We start from the raw sequence: 20,625 nt of genomic DNA, 5'->3' as shown, positions 1-20,625 counted from the left end.
AATGTTAGTTATTATATTTCACTTTCATTAGAAATTAAACTTGTATTATCTTTTAAATAGATTCACAAGTAGAAGACAAGAAGATAACAGTCTTTCTGTAGAGTCTGCTTTTTTAATAAAGAGAAAAAAATGTTCTTGAACACTTGAGATCAGAACTATAGATAAAGAGAGCCTTTAAAAACGAAATGAAAGAAGCCGGGCACAGTGGCACATGCCTGTAATCCCAGAGGCTAGGGAGGCTGAAACAGGAGGAGCATGAGTTCAAAGCCAGCTAAGGCAACATATTGAGGCATTTAGCAACTCAGTAAAACCCCGTCTCTAAATAAAATATATTTTAAAAAAGAGCTGGGGATGTGGCTCAGTAGTTAAGCACCCCTAGATTCAATCCCCAGTTAAAAAAAAAAAAAAAACACAGAATGAAAGAGTTTGATGAGGCAGAAGATTTAAGCATATATTTAGTCTGCCATCCTTAAGCTGAATACCTAAACCTTGAGTACCACTTAAAGTTCCATAAAGGCCTGCAGTAGAATTAAACTTAATTTTAAATCACACAGCTCTCAGTATTTACCTTCAAAGTTTATAGGTTTTAATCTAATTATGAGCTCTCAAATGATGTGTCTTATTTATCCCTTGTTACTGTTGTCATAAGTGTCAAACGCACAGTAAACACTCATTGATATTTGTTGAATTGAATGACTCATAGAAAACGTACCCAGATCACTAGTGAAGACTTTATATATCTGGGATGCTAGCAAAAAGGAAAAGCTGTATACTTTATATTTATACTTATTATGTGCACTTCACATCCACATTCCAAAAAGTTTTCATTTCAGCTGTGATTTTAAACAAAAATAATATTTACTATCATCTGCATACCAATGAAAAGTTGGATGGTTAGACAAAAACATAAAATCTGGCATATTCCTTTAGAAAATGCAATGCTAACATGTAAGCCATCATGTTATGAATATATTAACATCATTATTTTAAAAATAAAACACTAATGAATGGTTTGCTATGCCATACTAACAGATGCTAATATTATTTATGAAAGTGGAATTCAAGCCTTGAGAAGTGAGGTGATGACCTGATATACTTTGGATCTTCAATGACCTCAAAGGCCCATAGGTTAAAGGTTTGGCACTTTTAGGTGGTGACAGAAACTTTAATAAAAGGTGAAGCGTACTGGAAGTTCTCAGGTTGTTGGAGGCATAACCTTGAAGTGGATAGTGACACCTCAGTCCCTGCTCTTTCTTTTCCTCTCATTTTTGCTTCCTGGTCATGAGGGGAGATTTGCTTCACCATGCATTTTCACAATGACATGCTGTCTTGCCACAGGCCCAGCAACAGGGCCATTCAATTGTGACTCAAAATATGAGCCAAAATAACTCTTTTCTCTTTGCAAACTGTTTATCTCAGGTATTTGTTACAGTAACAGTTGACTAACATATTACCCAAAGTCACACAGTTCTACTTTGCAACATCAGACTACAAATACAGTTTGAACTCCAAAAATTTATCTCTTAACTTTTATATAATACATGTGCTATTGAATTATTTTGAATGTTTTGTTTTGCTGTTTTTGTTTTTGTACTGCTGATTAAGCTCAGAGGCTTTACCATTGAGCTGCATCCCAGTCCTTTTTATAATTTTTTAATTTGAGAGAGGGTATCACTAAGTAGTTAAGGCAAGCCTTGAACTTATGATACCCCCTCCCACCCCGTCTGCTTCCCAAGTCACTGGGATTACAGGTATGTTACAAAGAATTTTTAAAGAAATTTTTTTCTTAAACACACAAAATGAAATAATAATATCAACCAAATTCTTAGAAATGGAAATTGTTCAATGAGTTATTTTCTTTTCAAAATATTTGGAAAATCCTTTGGTAGAAACAAATGAACAATCCAGATTTCTGCCCCCAGGTAGAAGAAGGAGAGGAGAGAAGGCAGAGTATCTAACACTGGCAGATAATTTGAGGACAGATTACCACATTATTAGTTGTTCCTCAAAATTCATTCTCATATATATTTTTTAAATTTAGATATTCTGCTGAAGATGACATTTCCTAACCTCTCTTCTACCTACATGTAGCCACTAGTGAAAAGTAAACAGGATTTTTATTTAAAACTATTACATCATATTCTTAAAGGCAGTAATACTAAACTCACTCACTCTTCCTTATCCCTTTTAGCTAGAAAAAAATGATTAAGGGGAAAAAAAAGCAACTCTGAAAACCAGATATTGAAAATGGTGATGAAACCATCATTCTTGCCTGCCCAGGCTTCTACATGATATGGTGGAACAGAGCCTATCTGCTCTGAACATAAGTAAGAAAAACATCTACATTCTTTAAGTTATTGTATTTTTAGTTCTTTTGTTTATAATAATAGCTTAAGCCTTTAATAAATACAGAAGGTGTCTGGGGAAGGCTTCCTAAAAATCCAACAAACAAATTGAATTTATAGGAAATAAAAGAGAACAGGAGGAAAAAACACCAGAGGGCAGAGAAACCATGAACACATAAAAAGCATAATTAATTTTAGTGCAATATTTCTGAAGCTGTTTACACTTGGTAAAGGTGTAATTATTTTACACTTTTCTCTAAATTTAATCCATTTCTACAGCAAAACAATAATAAATACATGATTTAGTTTCAACATTTGTATATACATACCACACAAAGCTCAAATAAAATGATTCCAAGAGACCATACATCTGATTTGGGGCCAGAAGGCAATGGTTTTTCACTCGGCACATGATCAGTGGTTTTGAAAATTCCTTGTGCAATTACTTCAGGTGCCAAGTATGATGGATACCTATAATGATATATTAAAATCATGAATAATTACTATGAACTATAATGAAGAAAAAAGCAGGAGTACATTTTTCTATCAATGTCACAAGAACTAGATAAAAGCCCCATGCATTAAAATTAACAAGAAGAATTAGCTAAGAAGAATTCTAAATTCAATATACAATGTCTAAGAATCAATTGTACCTATATGAATTTCTAGTGGTTTTAAACCACCATATCTCTCTCCAGCATTGGTAGCTTTCCTGTTTTTAACACACTGCCTTTCTTGCAGTCCTCTAGGTTTCTTCTCTTAATAGTGAATTATTATTTTATCATTTTAACTTTGAAGTCAGTATATATTATTTTGAGTAGTAGGAATGTCAAAGCTATAAAAATATATAAATTGAAAAGGAATCTAAATTGAAAAGAAAGACTTTCTCTGTACCTTTCCCCCCATATGGCAGAACACCATACTACTTTTTTTCACTTAAAATATATTTGAGATCATTCTCTACTTTGTGTACAACCAGATATGAAAAATTGTGCTCTATATGTGTAATATGAATTGTAATGCATTCTGTTGTCACATATAACAAATTTTAAAAATTAAAAATAAAAAAACAAAGCAAATAAAGAAAATTGAAAAAATAACTATTGAGTTCCTTCATTCTTTTTGAAAATTGCTGATAATGTCATTGTATTGATAAACAACTTGTTTGACTAATAAATTTCTTTTGCTACAACAATTTTCAAATGAATACATTATAAATATAAATACTCTACTTATCAGATGTATGTATAGATGGCAGTTAAATTCCTAGAAGTATCATTACAAATTCATAACTTATACCACATCATATTGCCTTTTGGGGAGGTTTAATCAATTTATGTTCTCACAAACAATATATAGGGTTCATTCCTTCACACTACCTTCATGATAAATTTTTTTAAGTATTTTAGCAAATATTGAGCAAATACAAAAGACTATTAAATATGAATAAGGTATAAAGAATAAAGCTATAATAAACAACCAAGTACCAAGGAGCAATTTAAGTGAAGAACAAATTATCACTAAATTCACGTTCTGGTTCTCCTGGATTATATTTCCATCCTTATCCCTGAAAAGAAAGAGATATCTGGAATTTCTTTATAGCTTTATCACATGATTATATCCTTAAAATATATTGTTCAGTTGAGCACATTTCTGAATGTTATAGTACTGGAATTAGATTGAGGATATTCTATTGCTTTGTCAATCACCATTATTTATTTGAAAGAGTAATCTGTATTGCTGCATGTAGTCATACACCATTAATTTTTACTTCTATTTTATTAATAAATCATTATTTGTCCATTTAAACATCAATGACATTTAAGATATTTCCTGCATTTTGCATTATGAACAATGCTTCACTTAAAACTGTGTATAGCATGTACCTGAAATTTTCCCAAAGGTAAGAAACTAGAATTGAATTTCTAGGCCATAGAATACATGTTTTTTCAACTTTTTAAAATTATGTCAAATATTTTTTGCAAAAAGTTATACCAATCTATATACCACCAACAGATATGATGGTCCCTGTTGGTTACTTCTTCATCAACACTTAATATTTATTTGACAGGCATTTTAATGTTTGACAGTCTGCTAGGTGAGATCTATATGTCAATGCACATTCAACTTTTAAATCCTTGAAAATTAGTAAAATTGAGGCATCATATGTTCATATGTTTATTAGCCACTTGAATTTATTATTGTGAGGTGCCTGTCCAAGTTTTCTACTCATTTCCCTAGTAGATTGTTGTACTAGAGTACTCAAGAAAACCCTCATATCTCTTATGTTTACAGATTTACTAGAAGGACTCATGGAACTCAGTATGTAGGTATACTCAGAGCTAAGATTTATTACATGACATAGTAAGGGTATAAAGCTGGATCACAAGAGAAATAGAAGAGATTCTTGGGGAATCTATGTACAGGTTTTCTTCTGCTTTCTACTTCCTATCAGGTATTAAGCAGAGTACACTCTTCCTGGCAACAACAACAAAAATGTGCTAACAATGGCCAGGGAAGTTCATCAAAAACTTACGGCCTGAGGTATTTACTGGGGACTGGTCACACAGGCACTTACTGGTTGTCATGTACAAAAATATAGGACTCCTAGAAGGAAAGCAACTATTCAACATAAACTTCATTATGCAAACAGGTACAGAAAACGATGCTTACAATTAGAGAACCATGGGAATGCTTCTGAAGTCCAAGTTCCCAGGTAAGGACAAACCTTATAAGCAGGACATAGTTTCTACAGATAAAGTCTTCTGGGATAACCTTTTTCTACATAGCTGATTTTTTTCTTATTGTTTTTAAATGGTTCTTTAAAATTCTAGGTACTAGCTGGGCATGGTGGTGCATGCCTGTAATCCCAGCACCACTGGAGGCTGAGGCAGGCGGATCATGAGTTTAAAGCAAACCTCAGCAAAAGCAAGGTGCTAAGCAACTCAGTGAGACCCTGTCTCTAAATAAAATACAAAATAGGGCTGGGGATGTGGCTCAGTGGTAGAGCATCCCTGAGTTCAACCCCTGATATCCCCAAAAGCCTCTCAGTACTAATTTGTTTTTTAGTAATTATGACTTGAAACACTTCCTATCACTAAACAGCTTTTCTTTTAAATTTTCTTTATGGTATCTATTTATGAGTGATAAATTACTAATCATTCAATCAAATTTATCATTTTTTTCTTATACATAGTGATTTTGTCAAAATGGTCTCGTGTTATTTTTAAAAGTTTGAAAGTTAATTTCATACCTAAGTTTTTTTCTACCTAGAATAAATTTTTTATATGAGGTAAGATAAAGGTACAACTTCCATCTTTCCTAAATGGAGAATCAATTGACTTCTATACTATTTATTGAAATGTCTCTTTTTTCCTCAACTGCTCTGCAGTGACAGGTCTACTATTAATAAAACTGCCACATATGGTAGGTTTGATTCTTGGCTTTCTATTCTGTTCCACTGATCATTGTGCCTAATGCTATTTGATCTGTTTTAAATCTATAACCTTATGTATATAATTACTGGCAACTACTAAGGTAAGCCCTCTCAAAATACACAAACACACACAACTTTCAATTTCTCTTTAGGTGTTTCTACTATATACATTTTAGAATTATCTTTCTTTTCCATGTTTTCTTTTACACATAGTTGCAGTTTTTACTGAAGAGATCACATATGGAAACAGGTTGGGAAGAACTAGCATCTTTTCAGTAGTGTCCCTAACAATCTAAAACCATGATATGTTCATATTTATTTAGGTCTTCTATAATGTCTTTGAAAAAAGATTTCTGCCAGGCATGGTGGTGCATGCCTAAAATCCCAGCAGCTCGAGAGGCTGAGACAGGAGGATCGAGGGTTCAAAGCCAGTCTCAGCAAAAGCAAGATGCTAAACAACTCGGTGAGACCCTGCCTCTAAATATAATACAAAATAGGACTGGGGATGTGGCTCAGTGGTTGAGTGCCCCTGAGTTCAATCCTTAATACCAAAAAAAAAAAAAAAAAAAGCTTTCTCTTTTTTTGCACAAAGGAACTTGATTAAATTCTATAAGGTCCTTGTGTGCATATTCTGAATCTCATGTAATAAGCTATAGATGATAAACATGTTAAATATTTTTGTTTTATACACTATATAATATTCTATAAATATTTAACCTCCTATCTAAATTAAAACAAAACAAAATTCCTTGAAGATACTAGTATGTCTTATTCATTTTTATAAACCATTTGTTTGTGTTTGCGTGAGCACATTAATTAAAAAAAAAAAATCACAATGCCAGTTAGGACTGCCTTAGAAAAAATGATTTAAAAAGCAGACAATAAGAATTAGACAATTGGCAAGTGCTAAATTTGTAAACCACTGCCTAAAAATTTTAATAGCTTCAGAAAAGAAATTTTAAAAATGAGTAGAATTCTGCTCTAATTAAGTATGTGTATGCCCTTCATTTATTCAGATTTAGTCACATGCACACAACATAATATGGATTTTTCAATTCAATTAGATTAGATTATGCAATGCTGCCAACTGTAATCAAAATGTATTTAAGTATATTTAACCTACATATTTACAGTAGGCACTCAAATATTACATCCATATCTCTCTTTTCTATAGCCACCTCCTCATACTCACTGCCAGTACTACTTATTTAAATCATTTAAGAAAGAGAATATAACTTAAAGTCAATGGGTATAAGTTTTTAAATTCCTCTTCATTTTAATACAATTGATGGTATCAATATCTTTTAATTTTCTCAAATATTCTTCTATATGCAAATTTTCACAATGGTTTTATACCCTAAAATGATCATATTTTGGGCGGGGGGTTGTTTTGTTATCATGAATTGAACCCAGGGATGTTTAACCACCAAGCCACATCCCCATCCCTTTTACATTTTGTATATTGAGAAAGGGTCTCACTGACTTGCTTAATGGCCTGGTCAAGTTGCTAAGGCTAGCTTTGAATGTGTGATCCTAATGCCTCAGCCTCCCGAGTTACTGGGATTTCAGGTGTGCACCAGGGCCACACCAATCTTCCTATGAATGTATGAAATCCCTAGAACCAGGTGAAACCTTGTAGAAACGCACTGGATATGTTGTTATAATATCTATGTTCCAATTTCAGTAATATGCAATTTGGGTTTCTTCATCTGTAAAATAGACATAATATCTATCACATAAACTGTTGAAAGTATTAGTGACACAAATATAATGTTATACTTTTTATGATGATTTTTACCATATCTAACAGGCAAACTATTCACTTTCATCCCTGTTTCCAGTACATCTAAATAACAACAACAAAAAAAATGACAGGACAGGTAATGAAAAATCAAGCAAAACTATAGATAAGTTGCTGTATCAAAAACTTCTAATAGAAGCACAGAGATAACCCTTGCTCCAAAAATTCTAGTTTCCCTTTTAATCAAAGACGGAATTAATGAAAACAATTAAGCCCTAGGATTGCTCTTAAATATAGATAATCTTCCTTCAATATCCACCTCTTCTTAAAGCATTTTAAGAAGAGGTGGATATTGAAGACAATTCACAGAACTTTGCTGTGTATATGAATGGTGGGGTAAATACATGTGGTTTCATCATGTTTGCTGTTTTAACAAGGTATTAAGCTACTGCCAACTGAAATGAATGCCCAAGTTTTAACTCTTTACAATATTTTGAAACAGATGGTAACATTTTACTTTATTGTTCCTTAATATTTGTCTTTTGAATTAATTGCAAGCTTCTTCTGGTGTAAATATTTTCTTTCCTGCCTTCGCTGTTTGATCACTTTATTTTTCTTGGCTAATGTTGCACATTTTGCTCTTGGATACTTTCTGGTAAGACCCTTTGGGTGCAACACTTCAAAGCAAGCTAGGATAAATGTTAATACAAGACCAATTCTATCTAAGCCTTTTAAATTCAAATGTAGTTCTTCAAAATGCTTGGTATGCTTTTAGAAAAATCATCTCCTTTCTTCTATTCATCACTAAAACCTAAAGCACCAATAAATAAAGGTTTAAAAATCTTAATTTTTGTATGTTTTTGGAGTTTTATTTTATACAAATTGTGACAATAAGTAGAAGCAGTGGAAATCACATTTACTACATAGCTCTTTGAAATTCATGTCAAAAGACAATTATACCGTATGACAAAGAAGCTAGAACTGGATCAAGAACTTATCCTATTTAAAGGGTTTTTTTAAAAAGTAGAAATTCTTGACTACTTCACAAATTATAATATTTATACTTATGCAAATAATTGTTTGTTGGCCATAAGATTTTGACTTATGAAACTATAAGATTGTGTATCTATGTACCTTAATAAGTAAGTCATCAAAATGGAAAATCTGCCTACTGAACGATGAGCTTCTTAAGGAAAGAACCTATTTTAACCTTCTTGTATATACCAAGGCAAGAGACAAAGTGCTCGAGAAATGTTTCCTCACTCAATAATGTCTAAGGTTATTTATTATCTGTGCCTTAACTAATGAAAATTTTAGGTAAGAAATATATAAGAATAAAAGTGCCATTTATAAATGAAGATTTTGTTAAACATCACATTATATTTTCAAAAAACGTTTTGCTTCAGAATTATACTCCATAAATGCATATCAGAATTCTCAATATTAATGTAACAGAACTGACTTTAGGAAACTCAAAGAGCAAGACACAAATGAATACTATTAAAAACAACTATAGTACAATTGAAAAAATATGATTTCAGAATCTAGTTTAGATAAAAATATATCAATTTTAGTTTTATCATTTTGATCATAATTCTGAGGTTGAATATGAAAACTCCTTATTTTAGGAAATACAAACTAAAGTATTTACAAATAAAAAGTCACTGTACGTGCTAGTCAATCAAAAGTATCTATTTTAGTATGGAATGAAATAAACTTCCGTTACTTTCTTTCTTTGAGGGCAATGTACATCTAAAATTCCATATCAGAAGTGATAAAATAAACCTCTTAAACGTAGACTTCCAGATATAGAATTTATCCCATTACTTCTGATATCCACAATAATTCTTTTTTGTTTATTTGCTTATATATGACAGCGAAATGCATTATAATTTTTATTACATATATAGAGCACAGTTTTTCATATCCCAGGTTGTATGCAAAGTATATTCACACCAATTCGTGTCTTCATACATGTACTTTGGATAATAATGTCCATTACATTCCACAATCATTTCTAACCCCATGCCCCTCCCTTCCTTTCCCACCCCTTTGCCCTATCTAGAGTTTGTCTATTCCTCTCATATTCCCCCTCCCTACCCGACTATGAATCAGCCTCCTTATATGAGAGAAAACATTCGGCATTTGGTTTTTTGGGGATTGGCAAACTTCATTTAGCATTATCTTCTCTAACTCCATCCATTTACCTGCAAATGCCATGATTTCATTCTCTTTTATTTATTTTTTATTTTATTTTATTTATTATTCCATTGTGTATAGATGCCACATTTTTTTTTATCCATTCATCTATTGAAGGGCATCTAGGTTGGTTCCACAGTTTAGCTATTGTGAATTGTGCTGCTATAAACATTGATGTGGCTGTGTCCCTGTAATATGCTGTTTTTAAGTCCTTTGGGTATTGACCCAGGAGAAGGATAGCTGGGTCAAATTGTGGTTCCATTCCCAATTTTGATAGCCACAATAATTCAATTTGAATCTTAATATACAATTAGATTTTAGAAAGCAGGGAATTAAATGTAAATCATGAAATTGAAATCAGTGCAAGAGTGATGACTTTCAGACTCTTATGAACACACACTATCTTAGAATGTGATCAGTCTTCTTGTCTTAAACTTACTTCTTAATGAAATATAACTAACTAGAAAGCATTATAAGGTAAATAATAATCTATCATTCTTTCTTCCAATTCAATGAAAGATCAATATTAGGGATTTTTGAAACACTGGGAAATTGTCTATTTTTTTAACAAAGTACCTGGGAAATTAATATGAATTAATAAAGAAAAATTACTTTTATGTTAAAAAACAATTATCAAAAATAACTAACAAAACGTGCATGTTACCAAAGATTATCATGCCCAAGACAGAACTCAGAGGTAAAATATCCTTACCCTATTGGGAAATCAACATCATCACCATGAGCTGTCATGTGATAAAGTCCAAATTTAGCCAATTTAATATGTCCCTACAATAATAAAGGAGAAAGACACTGAAATATTTTAATATAACTGGAAAGGAAAACTATGTGCCTTATGACTACTACAATCATTATATAATCAGACTGCTATTTTATCAAAATATTACCATATAAGATTTTATAAGATACCAAAATTTTATCCAAGACTGTCAAAATTTAGTTTGCTTTACACTTATTATATTTGTATGTACACATATCTGTAGACACATAAGTGTATATATATATACAGATACATATACTATATAACTGTATAAGGAATACATATATTTCACAATGTCAAATTAGTTTAACATTTTTGTGTTTATTTGTGCTAATCTAGGTTTTTTTTAACAAAGGATAACAGGCAAAAATGTTTTCATTTGTTTTGAATACTTGGTTAGAATGTTTTGTAGTAATTTTTCAGAAGAGTTCTATTTTCGGGGAAATACAAATACAGTCATAATGTTAAAATTTAACTGTGATAAGGGATTTAGCTTGGAAAGTTCAGTTCAAAAATCATGAGAGTTCAGTAAGTCTGTTAGGTTCCAATAATTCATATATTTTTTGAGACTAACAATTATCACAAATGTGAGTTCCTTATTTTTCATTTTAAATGTTTATACTTTAAAAAAATAAGTCAACTTTCAATTCATTTATCTTCTTTTTAAGATTTAGAGGCTAAAAAACGCTGTGACCTCTAAAAATAGGTACAATATATTTTATGGTATACAGACATTACTTTGTATTTTAAAACAAGTTAGATTGGTTGTAGCAATGTTACCTTTCTGCCATAAGTCTGAAATTAATAAATATCATTTCTATTTTGTGATTTTTAAGACTATATCAAATTTGAGAAAATAATTCAACCAAAATTTCCCCAAAGCTGTTTATATGTAATGAGAAATAAAATTATGATTATTCCTGAAAATATATCACTTTATTATCAATAATTCTCTTAGGAGGGGTTACTATCTTATCAATTCCCTATAAGATTTCCAAGTTGAGAAGCAAGCAATCCAACAGAAAAGTGAGCTAGGTAATGAATATTTGGTAAAAAAAAAAAAAAAAAAAAAAGAAAGAAAGAAAGTAAAGAAGGGGAAATTCAATGCAGTTCTACTTATGAGAATGATATTCTAAGTAACTGGTCAGAAAAGTTTTCTTAAAACAAAAGCAAATGCAAATTCTGAGGAGAGGAATGTTGAGAAGCCATAAAACAAATCCTTTAGCAAAAAGAATGAAAGAAAAAATAACACATGAAGTCAGAACATTAGTTTGTGGGAAAAAAAAGGAATATCCTGCAGGAAAGACACATAGATACTGAAGAAAAAAACATTTGTTAAATAATTTAAACATTTAAATAATTTAAAGAGCTTTTTCACAATCATAAATATATCATTTTCATAGTCTTTTCATTATTTATTCTTAAAACATATTCTAACATCATTCTGATTAATTTTAAGGGCCTGATTTCAAAAGCTTTCAATTCCAAGCAACATACAAATATCTATTATAGTATTTGAGAATCACCTTTCGATCCAAGAGGATATTATGAGGAGACAGTGCCCGGTGTACTATGCCATGTTTGTTCATATACTGCAAGCCCTGAAGTACTTCAAATGCTATGCACAAAACCTTTGAATGGCTAAAAAGAAAACAAAAATTCAAAGATCAATTATAAAGCATATATACAATCTGTTTAAAGAATAAGACACATTGAAAACATTTAAAACATAAAATTTTTTTGCATCTTGCCCATTCAAACAGAATTTACATATTTACTAAAATAACCACTTGAACACAATTGATTATAATAAACTCTGATTATAACAAAGTGATCTGACAACACTTTCCTATTGGCTACTCTAATAGCAGAAAAGGACCTTAATTTGGATGGTGTATATTATTTATAGTAGGGTAGAATGATCATTGACAAGTTTGGCTTTATCAAATTATCAAGAAAGTTTTAGATGTGTGGCAGATCAGAGTCAAGGATAACCATGTCTTCTGCTCAAAACAAAATGCTGTAGCCTCTAAAATTTAGGTACAATATATTTTATGGTATACAGACATTAGCATATTTTCCACACTGGTTAATAAGGCAAAATGTCTCTTTTAATTCTTATCTTATCCTCCTTAAGCCATCTGTGCATAGATGTCCACTTTCTTTATATGTTTTGTCTCTCTCACATCGTCCCTCTCTGAAGGTGTATTTGTATATGTGTATGTGGCAGTACTTGGGATTGGATCCAGGGAGTTGCATTTACTAGGCCAGTGCTCTACCAATGAGCTAAATCATTCATGTAGGGAATTAGGAATAATATATAGAAAAGCAAGGAAGACTCATTCAAATCCAACCTCCCAAACTACTAATGTTAACATTTTGTAGAGATTTCTTTTCTATACTTTTTTTTGTATTTTTACAAATTAAATATCTGCAGTTAACCATTAAAATTTTTAAAAGAGCTATAAATGATAAGGCAGTAGTAGAAATAAAATGGAATAAAAAACAACCCATAAGCAGATGAAGTAAAAGGAAAAGTACAGAACAGATTTTAATCCAGATATATCAATAATTATATTAAGTATAAGTTACCTAAAGTCATCAATTAAAAGAAAAAGACTGTTATATAAGAATTAAGACTATACTCAGTATGTGAGAAATCTATACTGAAGAAAAAACATTTGTTATAGTACAAAAATGAAATAAGTAATCAGTGATCACATGGGCTCAAGTGGGGGAATAGATAGGAGTAGGAGAAAATTTTGCAAAGTGATTAAATTATTCTATTTTTAATTTTGATGATGGTCATGTGACTTAGTTTATCACTTAACTGGACAAAAAAAGGTAAGTTTTAAGGAGACAACTGTGTAAGATCTTTTGGGCTATTATAAGACCTTTGGCTTTTACTCAGAGAGATGGGAAGTGTCTGGCACATTGCCATACAATGATTAATATATATTTACTATAGAACCAAGCAGAGGCTAAGAAAAACAAACTTAGGCAACTTGAACACTAATTTTTCAATCATTCTTAATTTTTGAGAAAAATTTTAAAAGGGCATGATTAGGGCATTTTAGAGCATGGCATGTCTGAAAATATCTCATTCTCTTCTTAAACTTGAAAATAATTATTCCATTGTCTTTATGGTATCCTTTATTAGTAGTAAGAAGTCTAATATCAATCTGATTTCAATTTTATAATAGATGTCCTGTGATTCCTCCCTGGAAGCTGAGGATACTTTTTTACTTTATCCTTAGAGTTATAAAACTTCAACCCAATGTTCTAGGGTATAGACACCTTTGTGCTGGTCAACATCAGGTACAACCCTTTAATCTGAAGATTCACATGTTCCATTAATACAGAAATAGTAACAAGAAAAAAACCTGATGTGCTGTATTTATTTTCTCTTTAAGTTGAAGCTCTGTCCACTAACAGATGAAAATTGGAACTATTTTCTAAACTGACTTTTACTATCAAGGAGGATGGTCTTTAGCTCTATTATTTAATTAAAGGGTTTATTTATTTGTGTATGTGGTATGAGAGAAAGAGAAAGATATCTACAGAAATCTCTTTCTGCCTCTTGCGCCCACCTCACCCACACCACCGAATTCACTATTCTCCAGGTGTTTCTTTTCAGTAGATAGTGTTTTTTGGTTGTGGATATATTATTCTTTTGAGTCTCTCTAAGGAGAATTAGAATTCTTTTAGTTGTGGATACATAGAGTGTTATCTTCATTTCCTATGTGGTAATTCCAATGAGTCCTTCCTGCTCCCATCCTAAGGCTGTTTCTCTCAAACTCATTTTCTCTCCTTAAATGTCTGATAATCCAATCCTTGATTGTCAGTCATATTTTGAAGATAAGTAATAAACTTCATATTTCCCATGGTGTATGTAAAAAAAGGATAAATGTTATTATTTATATTGACTTATAAACTATTTCTCTTTATCAAATGGTTTCTTCCATGTGAAGGTGATATTAGTCAGTCTTGGGCAAAGAGAAAATGTGTGAAAACAAGTACAATTTGGGATAACAGAGTTTTCACAAACATCTTCAAAAATAAACCAACTGATTCCATATTAAAAAATTAAATCAAAGTGGGTCAGAGACCTAAAGGTAAAACTATAAAAATTACAGAAGAAAACAGAGAAAATCTTGATGATTTTAGATATGGCAAAGAATTCTTTGATAAAAGTAACAAAATAAAAAATAATTTGAATTTCATTAATTAAAAACTTTTTTGTTTCAATGGATACCATCAAGAAAATGAAATAGTTACCAAATGGGAGAAGACCTTTACCATATGTCTCACAGGGATTGCTATCTGTAATTTTTAAGCAACTTTTATATTCAATAATTAAAAGACAACTCAATTAAAAAATGGGTCAATTCCATTCTTTTGCACTTGGCTCTCCTGTTGTCCAGCACTATTTGTTGAGAAGACTTGAGAAAGATCCCCACTGAATGTTCTTGGCATCCTGTAAAAAATCAGTTGACCATAGATGTATGAATTCATTTCTCACCTCTCTTGATTATATTCCATTAATCCATTTGTCAATCCTTGTGCTGGCTCTACAGTCTTGATTGCCTTTACTTTCTGCAAAGTCTGAGTCCTCTTACCTTGTCTCTATGTGTGTGTCCCTCTCACAACACACACACACACACACACACATACTCTCTCTCTCTGTATCTATCTATCTTTAGTCTTAAAAATTGATGACATATTCAGTTGTGACACTAGAGGTCCTCAGCTGCATACTACTTCAAAATAGAGCTCTTTCTCATAAAATTAAAATCGAACCTTTTTTCCCCCCCATTAAACCAGTTTTGAAACTGCTGAATAAAGAAGATGGAGCATTCTATTTTCTATATTGTGCTTTTACTGATTGTAAAACAGACATTAGAACATGTGTGTCAAAAAGCACCATCACGTTTAAAATGAGCTTATGAACTTATATACAAAAAATGTTTTAAATTCATATATTAAAAAAGCTGAAGCTCATGGCATATCTTTTCTTAGCTATTACATGAGTCTACTTGTGAATTACAGTTAATGGACTCAGTACTCATCAGTTTAAATCAGAGATAAGATAAATTTGTTTTTCTACCTTTTGTTACCCTTAGGATTTAATTTTAAATTTTATTTTAAAATATAAGTTGGGTGTGATGGCGCATACCTGTAATCCCAGACCTTAATTTCGAGTCTCGCCTCGGAAACTTAGTGAAACTTTTTCTTAAAATAAAAAGAGCTGGGTATATAGCTCATTGGTAGAGTACATCTGGGTTCAATCACCAGTACTGTAAGTAGAAAAACAAAAACAAGGGGCTGGGGTTGTGATTCAGAGGAAGAATGTTTGCCTAGCATGAGGCACTGGGTTTGATCCTCAGCACCACATAAAAATAAAATGAACATATTGTGTCCACCTACAATCAACTAACTAAATGAATAAATGTTTAAAAATAAATAAAATAGAAAATAAGAAAAATAAAATAAAAAAATTATCTTATTTTATATAAGAAAAGGAGTAACAAGTATTTATGGAACTTTGTTTACCTGTTTTAAAGCTGCATTTTTTAATACTGTCAAAACTTGATCTTGAAGTTTTTTCTTAAATAGATAATGCAATTAAAATACAAAAGTAAGGTAATAATATCACATCTAGTATTTGAAAATATGTTACAGTTTAATTGAACATGGACACTAAAAGATTTAGGATCAAAGGAATGGGAGTCACACAATTTTAAAAAAATATATTGGCAGAGAACAATAAGGCTTTGTCCTACAAGTCCCAATTTACAATCTTGTTAATAAAGAAACCATTCAGTAACTTAGAAAACTTATGATATAGCTCAAGTAAAAGAAAATATTCTATTCCTTTTGAGATGTTCAGTTACTATTATTACTTTAGAGATTGTGACAATAGTATATATTTTGTCACCACTGTCCCTAATGAATGAACACAAGAATCTCTGGTGATTTAAATTTACCAATATGATCCAAAGGTAGCTTTCAAAATAACACAATTGTTTCTAATATAGCAAGGTGACATTTTAATATACTTTGTATTTGAACACATCAACCAGGTGGCTACTAGCTGCATGTTAACTTCATTTTTAGTCCACATAGATATGAAGAGGAAGAACCAATCTCCACAATAAAGAAGCCTACAGTATAGTTAGAAATTTTTGAACTGATAATTTCAATGCAAGCAATTATGGTTAATGGTTGAGAATTATTTATCCTTTCCTTTGTCTTTGGAGGAAAACAAAATATGAAAATTTATTTATTACATCAGTGAGATCAAAACAGACCTAAAAACTAAAAAATATTGGTAAAGTTAAGATAAAAATAGAAGGAACAGCAAAAACAATTGAAACAACTTGCTCATATCTGTATTTTAAATATGGTTTTCTGAATTTCCAAACCTATGCGATTAGGACAAATCTAAATATATTTTATTTAGCCCTTTCCAGATGCATTTTAAAGAAAATTTACTGTGTTTCTGATTCAATAATCCCTAAAATACTTTTTACCTATCATTTAAAAAGCACTTAGGCTAGGGTTGGGGTTGTGGCTCAGTGGTAGAGCACTTGCCTTGCATGTGTGAGGCATTGGGTTTGATTCTTATCACTACATAAAAATAAACAATTAAAATAAAGGTCCACTGACAACTAAAAAAAAACATTAAAAAAAGCACTTAGGATAATATCATGAGTTTAATGTCTCTATGAATTGGTTGACCTTACATGCTAATAGTAAAAGGTTTTCACCAAACCCTAGACAACATTACAAAATATGAATAGTTTATTACAATGATACATTGTTCAATCTACATGTAAGACATCCAGATTTTTAATTACAATCTCCTATACTTGTCTGTTCCTCACTCCTAAGGACCTGTTCTTTAATCATATCAAGACTTGGAGGCCCCTGTTCTCTAAGGCTTCTGTTTCCTCAATTAGCCCCATTAAGACATCCTTCATTATCCTAGAACTAGTCTGAAATTTCAATAATTTTTTAAAGATCCTAATGCTTCTTTATCCTTGATAAAATTATAATCCCTTCCCTTTATTCTGATAACACATATTTGCAAGGCTTATTAATTATAAGGTCATTATTTCTGTGTAGGTTTCTCTCCCACTGGACCTTGAGGAAAGAACTATTTTATTCAAGTATGCCTATGCCTATCACGGAATATTTACTGTAAAAATTCGTATCAAACGCGTTAAATAGTGTATAAAATACCACATAATGATACAAGATAGTATAGAAACTAAATTCTTCACCACTAATGAAATAATAGCTCAAAAAATCTGTTATAACAGCAATAAATCAATAATGCTAACTTCATTTATATGTGAGATTACATAATCCTTCAATCAATAAAACAAATTGTTTAAGTTCACACAAAGGCTATATGCAAGAAGTACTCACCTGCTTAAAATACATCTTTCCTAGTCTTTTATTTACTGGAGGAATCAGGAGTAAATCAGGGTATACTGGGTAGCAAGGTAATCTTGTTAATATCTGGCTAAAGCCATAAATTAGACTAAGTTGTTCCCAATGGCCTCAAACTATCAGTTCCTTTAGGTTATTTGCCAAAAAAAAAAAAAAAGATGTTATTCAGATTGCAAGAAATAGATGCCAAGAATGAGAATGGAGAGGTCAGGGTTGCTGGAATATATTTGGAAGTTGTTCATGTATAGGTGGTAACTAAAAGCACACATGCTATTTCCTCACATCCATGATCCATCATATTTCTAAGGGCCACTCCACAAGCAAAAAAACGCCCATACTGTCAGCAAACCAAGGGAGGAAACACACTTATAAACTGTATGAGTTCAAGATGTTCTTTCAATTTATAAAACCTGATCACTCCCACAGATATTTTCCTTTTGGTGTAAAACTTTCCTTTCTTGGTTGTATAGGCCCAAAGTATAATGTTAGGAGAGAGGAAACATAGATGAAATATGGTTAGCTACCATGTGATTTAAGAAACAGGGAAAATAAAATGCTAATGATTAATGTTGAGATAATATTATAAGCATATAATTCTATGTTTTCTTTCAATATACTGGTACCAAAAAAGTAAATTTACTTTATAACTTCAAAACCAAAGAGTTCAATAATATATAACTTTTAAAGATTCACTGGTGTATGATTCCAGAATTTGAGGACAAGATGTTCTTAAATTAAGAGCTGATATCTTTAAGACTTTAAATCTGACACTTATCACATAATAAATTTTAATATTTTGTTAAAATTCTCACAGTATTTTAAAAAGCACATTTTTAAAGGAAAGAGAATAACAGTTTTCACAATTGAAAAAAGAAAACAATTCATTTCACTATGAGGCACAAATGTTTTAGTTTCAAAGGACATTCATCTAAAGCAAATTTAAGAGTTGTATTGATTACTACTACCTAAAGATTACTTTGTAGCAAGTACAAATAATAATCCATCAGTCTCTAAACTATGAGACTGGGCACATTTCACAACTCAGCTTTTACTCTGAAATAATCGAAGTTGAGCATTGTTGATTCTGGAATGTAACTAATTCTCAGTGGGAAGCAATAAACTGAGAAATCAGCATTCCAATTTGAATACTAGATAACTTTTCTTCTCTGCAGAAAATTAATTTGATAAGATCAAAACACATGTGGAAAACATAGTCTAGTGGTTTGAGGTTCAAACTTAATGACAGGAGGATCTGTCATTGATTTGCTATGCTCAAAGAATGCTCCAACTCACCCTGCCTCCGTTTGCAAATTTATAAAGTGAGAAATATAACACCAAACAGGAGTTAAATGAAGATTAATGAGCTATTGATCCTGTACAGAATCCTGATCATCTAAAAAGCAAAGCAAAATAAAAATTCCAACCCTCCCCACTAAAACAACCCAAGGTCTTTAAAAAACTATCAATAATATTTTGTTACATTATATGTATATACTCTATAAATTAATAAAAATTATAAACTGGGCTCATCACCTATTCTTCTGACATAATAAAATCAAGATAATTTTCTAATTTCTTTGTGAGAATTAATCATCATTTGACAAGTAGTTTGAAGTATCCCCAAATTAGCACAGTACTTATGTCCTATAAATATTTTCTTTTCCCATGCAATTTTATTGTCCTGGATCAGACACACCAAAATTTCTTCTCTCATTATGGTCACTAATAATGACAGGGTAGTAAGTCCAACTTCCCACATGTCAGAGCATTGACATGTTTTAAGACTGAAATATGTCTCTAATGTTAAAGAACAGATTATTATATACCTTTAGTCAAATCTGTATCCTAACTTATTCAAAAGCTTTTTGATGTTGTTAACTAAAATTATAATTCGACATTGCTTAACAAAGGGATAGGTAGGTGCGGTGATGCACCTGTAATCCCAGCAACTCCAGAGGCTAAGGCTGGAAGTTCTCAAAGCCAGTTCAAAGCCAATCTCAGCAAAAGCAAGGCCCTAAGCAACTTAGTGAGATCCTGTCTCTAAATAAAATATAAAATAGGGCTGGAGATGTGGCTCAGTGGTTGGGTGCCCCTAAATTCAATCCCTGGTACACCCCTCTGAAAGAAAAAAACGAACAAAGAAACAAACAAAAAAACCAAAGGGGATCCATTCTTATAAATGTTTCATTAGTTGAGTTCATCATTATGTTAACATCACAGAGTGCATTTATACAAAGTAAGGTCTCTGCAATGTTAGTAGGTGATACAAGCTTATGGGACCACCTTCATATATTTTGCTGTGTGACAAAAAAAGAATTTGCTAGTATTGTATAGATATCAATTTGAGACAAATTCATATTTGAAGACCAGTATTTTAGAGTTTTAGACATTTTATCACCTTGCCTATCTGAACAAAAAAGAACAGTAAAGGGCCTGAATTGTATGCAGTGTCTATTACTATGTCTGCAAGCCAGGACAGTGCAACCAAAAGTGGGCCAAACTGAAATGTTCAGTTAAATAGGGATTAGTGTGTCTGAAGGAAATTATGACTAGTATGATTGATGAAAATACTATATTTGCATTGTACATTGTATTTATCAGGAGTTGAGGTGATACAGTGATCATACTTTGATCAAAGAATAAAAAAATACCCAAATCTTGTTAATAG

The 20,625-nt window shown here is 31.4% G+C and overlaps 1 protein-coding gene across 4 annotated transcripts in view; it reads right to left on the bottom strand.

The window, feature by feature from the left end:
* Positions 1 to 20,625, bottom strand: part of Tbck (TBC1 domain containing kinase) — a 224,266-nt gene that overhangs the window by 165,805 nt on the left and 37,836 nt on the right. For all 4 annotated transcript variants that reach the window (XM_027935483.2, XM_071614493.1, XM_071614491.1 and 1 more), the window contains exons 4-6: positions 12,026 to 12,140; positions 10,434 to 10,507; positions 2,675 to 2,816 (exon numbers count right to left, since the gene is read on the bottom strand). In XM_027935483.2, the coding sequence (XP_027791284.1) occupies positions 2,675 to 2,816; positions 10,434 to 10,507; positions 12,026 to 12,140 (331 nt within the window). The remainder of the gene's footprint in view (positions 1 to 2,674; positions 2,817 to 10,433; positions 10,508 to 12,025; positions 12,141 to 20,625) is intronic.

This window comes from Marmota flaviventris, chromosome 7 (assembly GCF_047511675.1).
Source record: "Marmota flaviventris isolate mMarFla1 chromosome 7, mMarFla1.hap1, whole genome shotgun sequence".
NCBI lineage: Eukaryota > Metazoa > Chordata > Mammalia > Rodentia > Sciuridae > Marmota > Marmota flaviventris.
The sequence above is the reverse complement of the archived record's forward strand: the minus strand, read 5'-3'. Positions and strand labels throughout refer to the sequence as shown.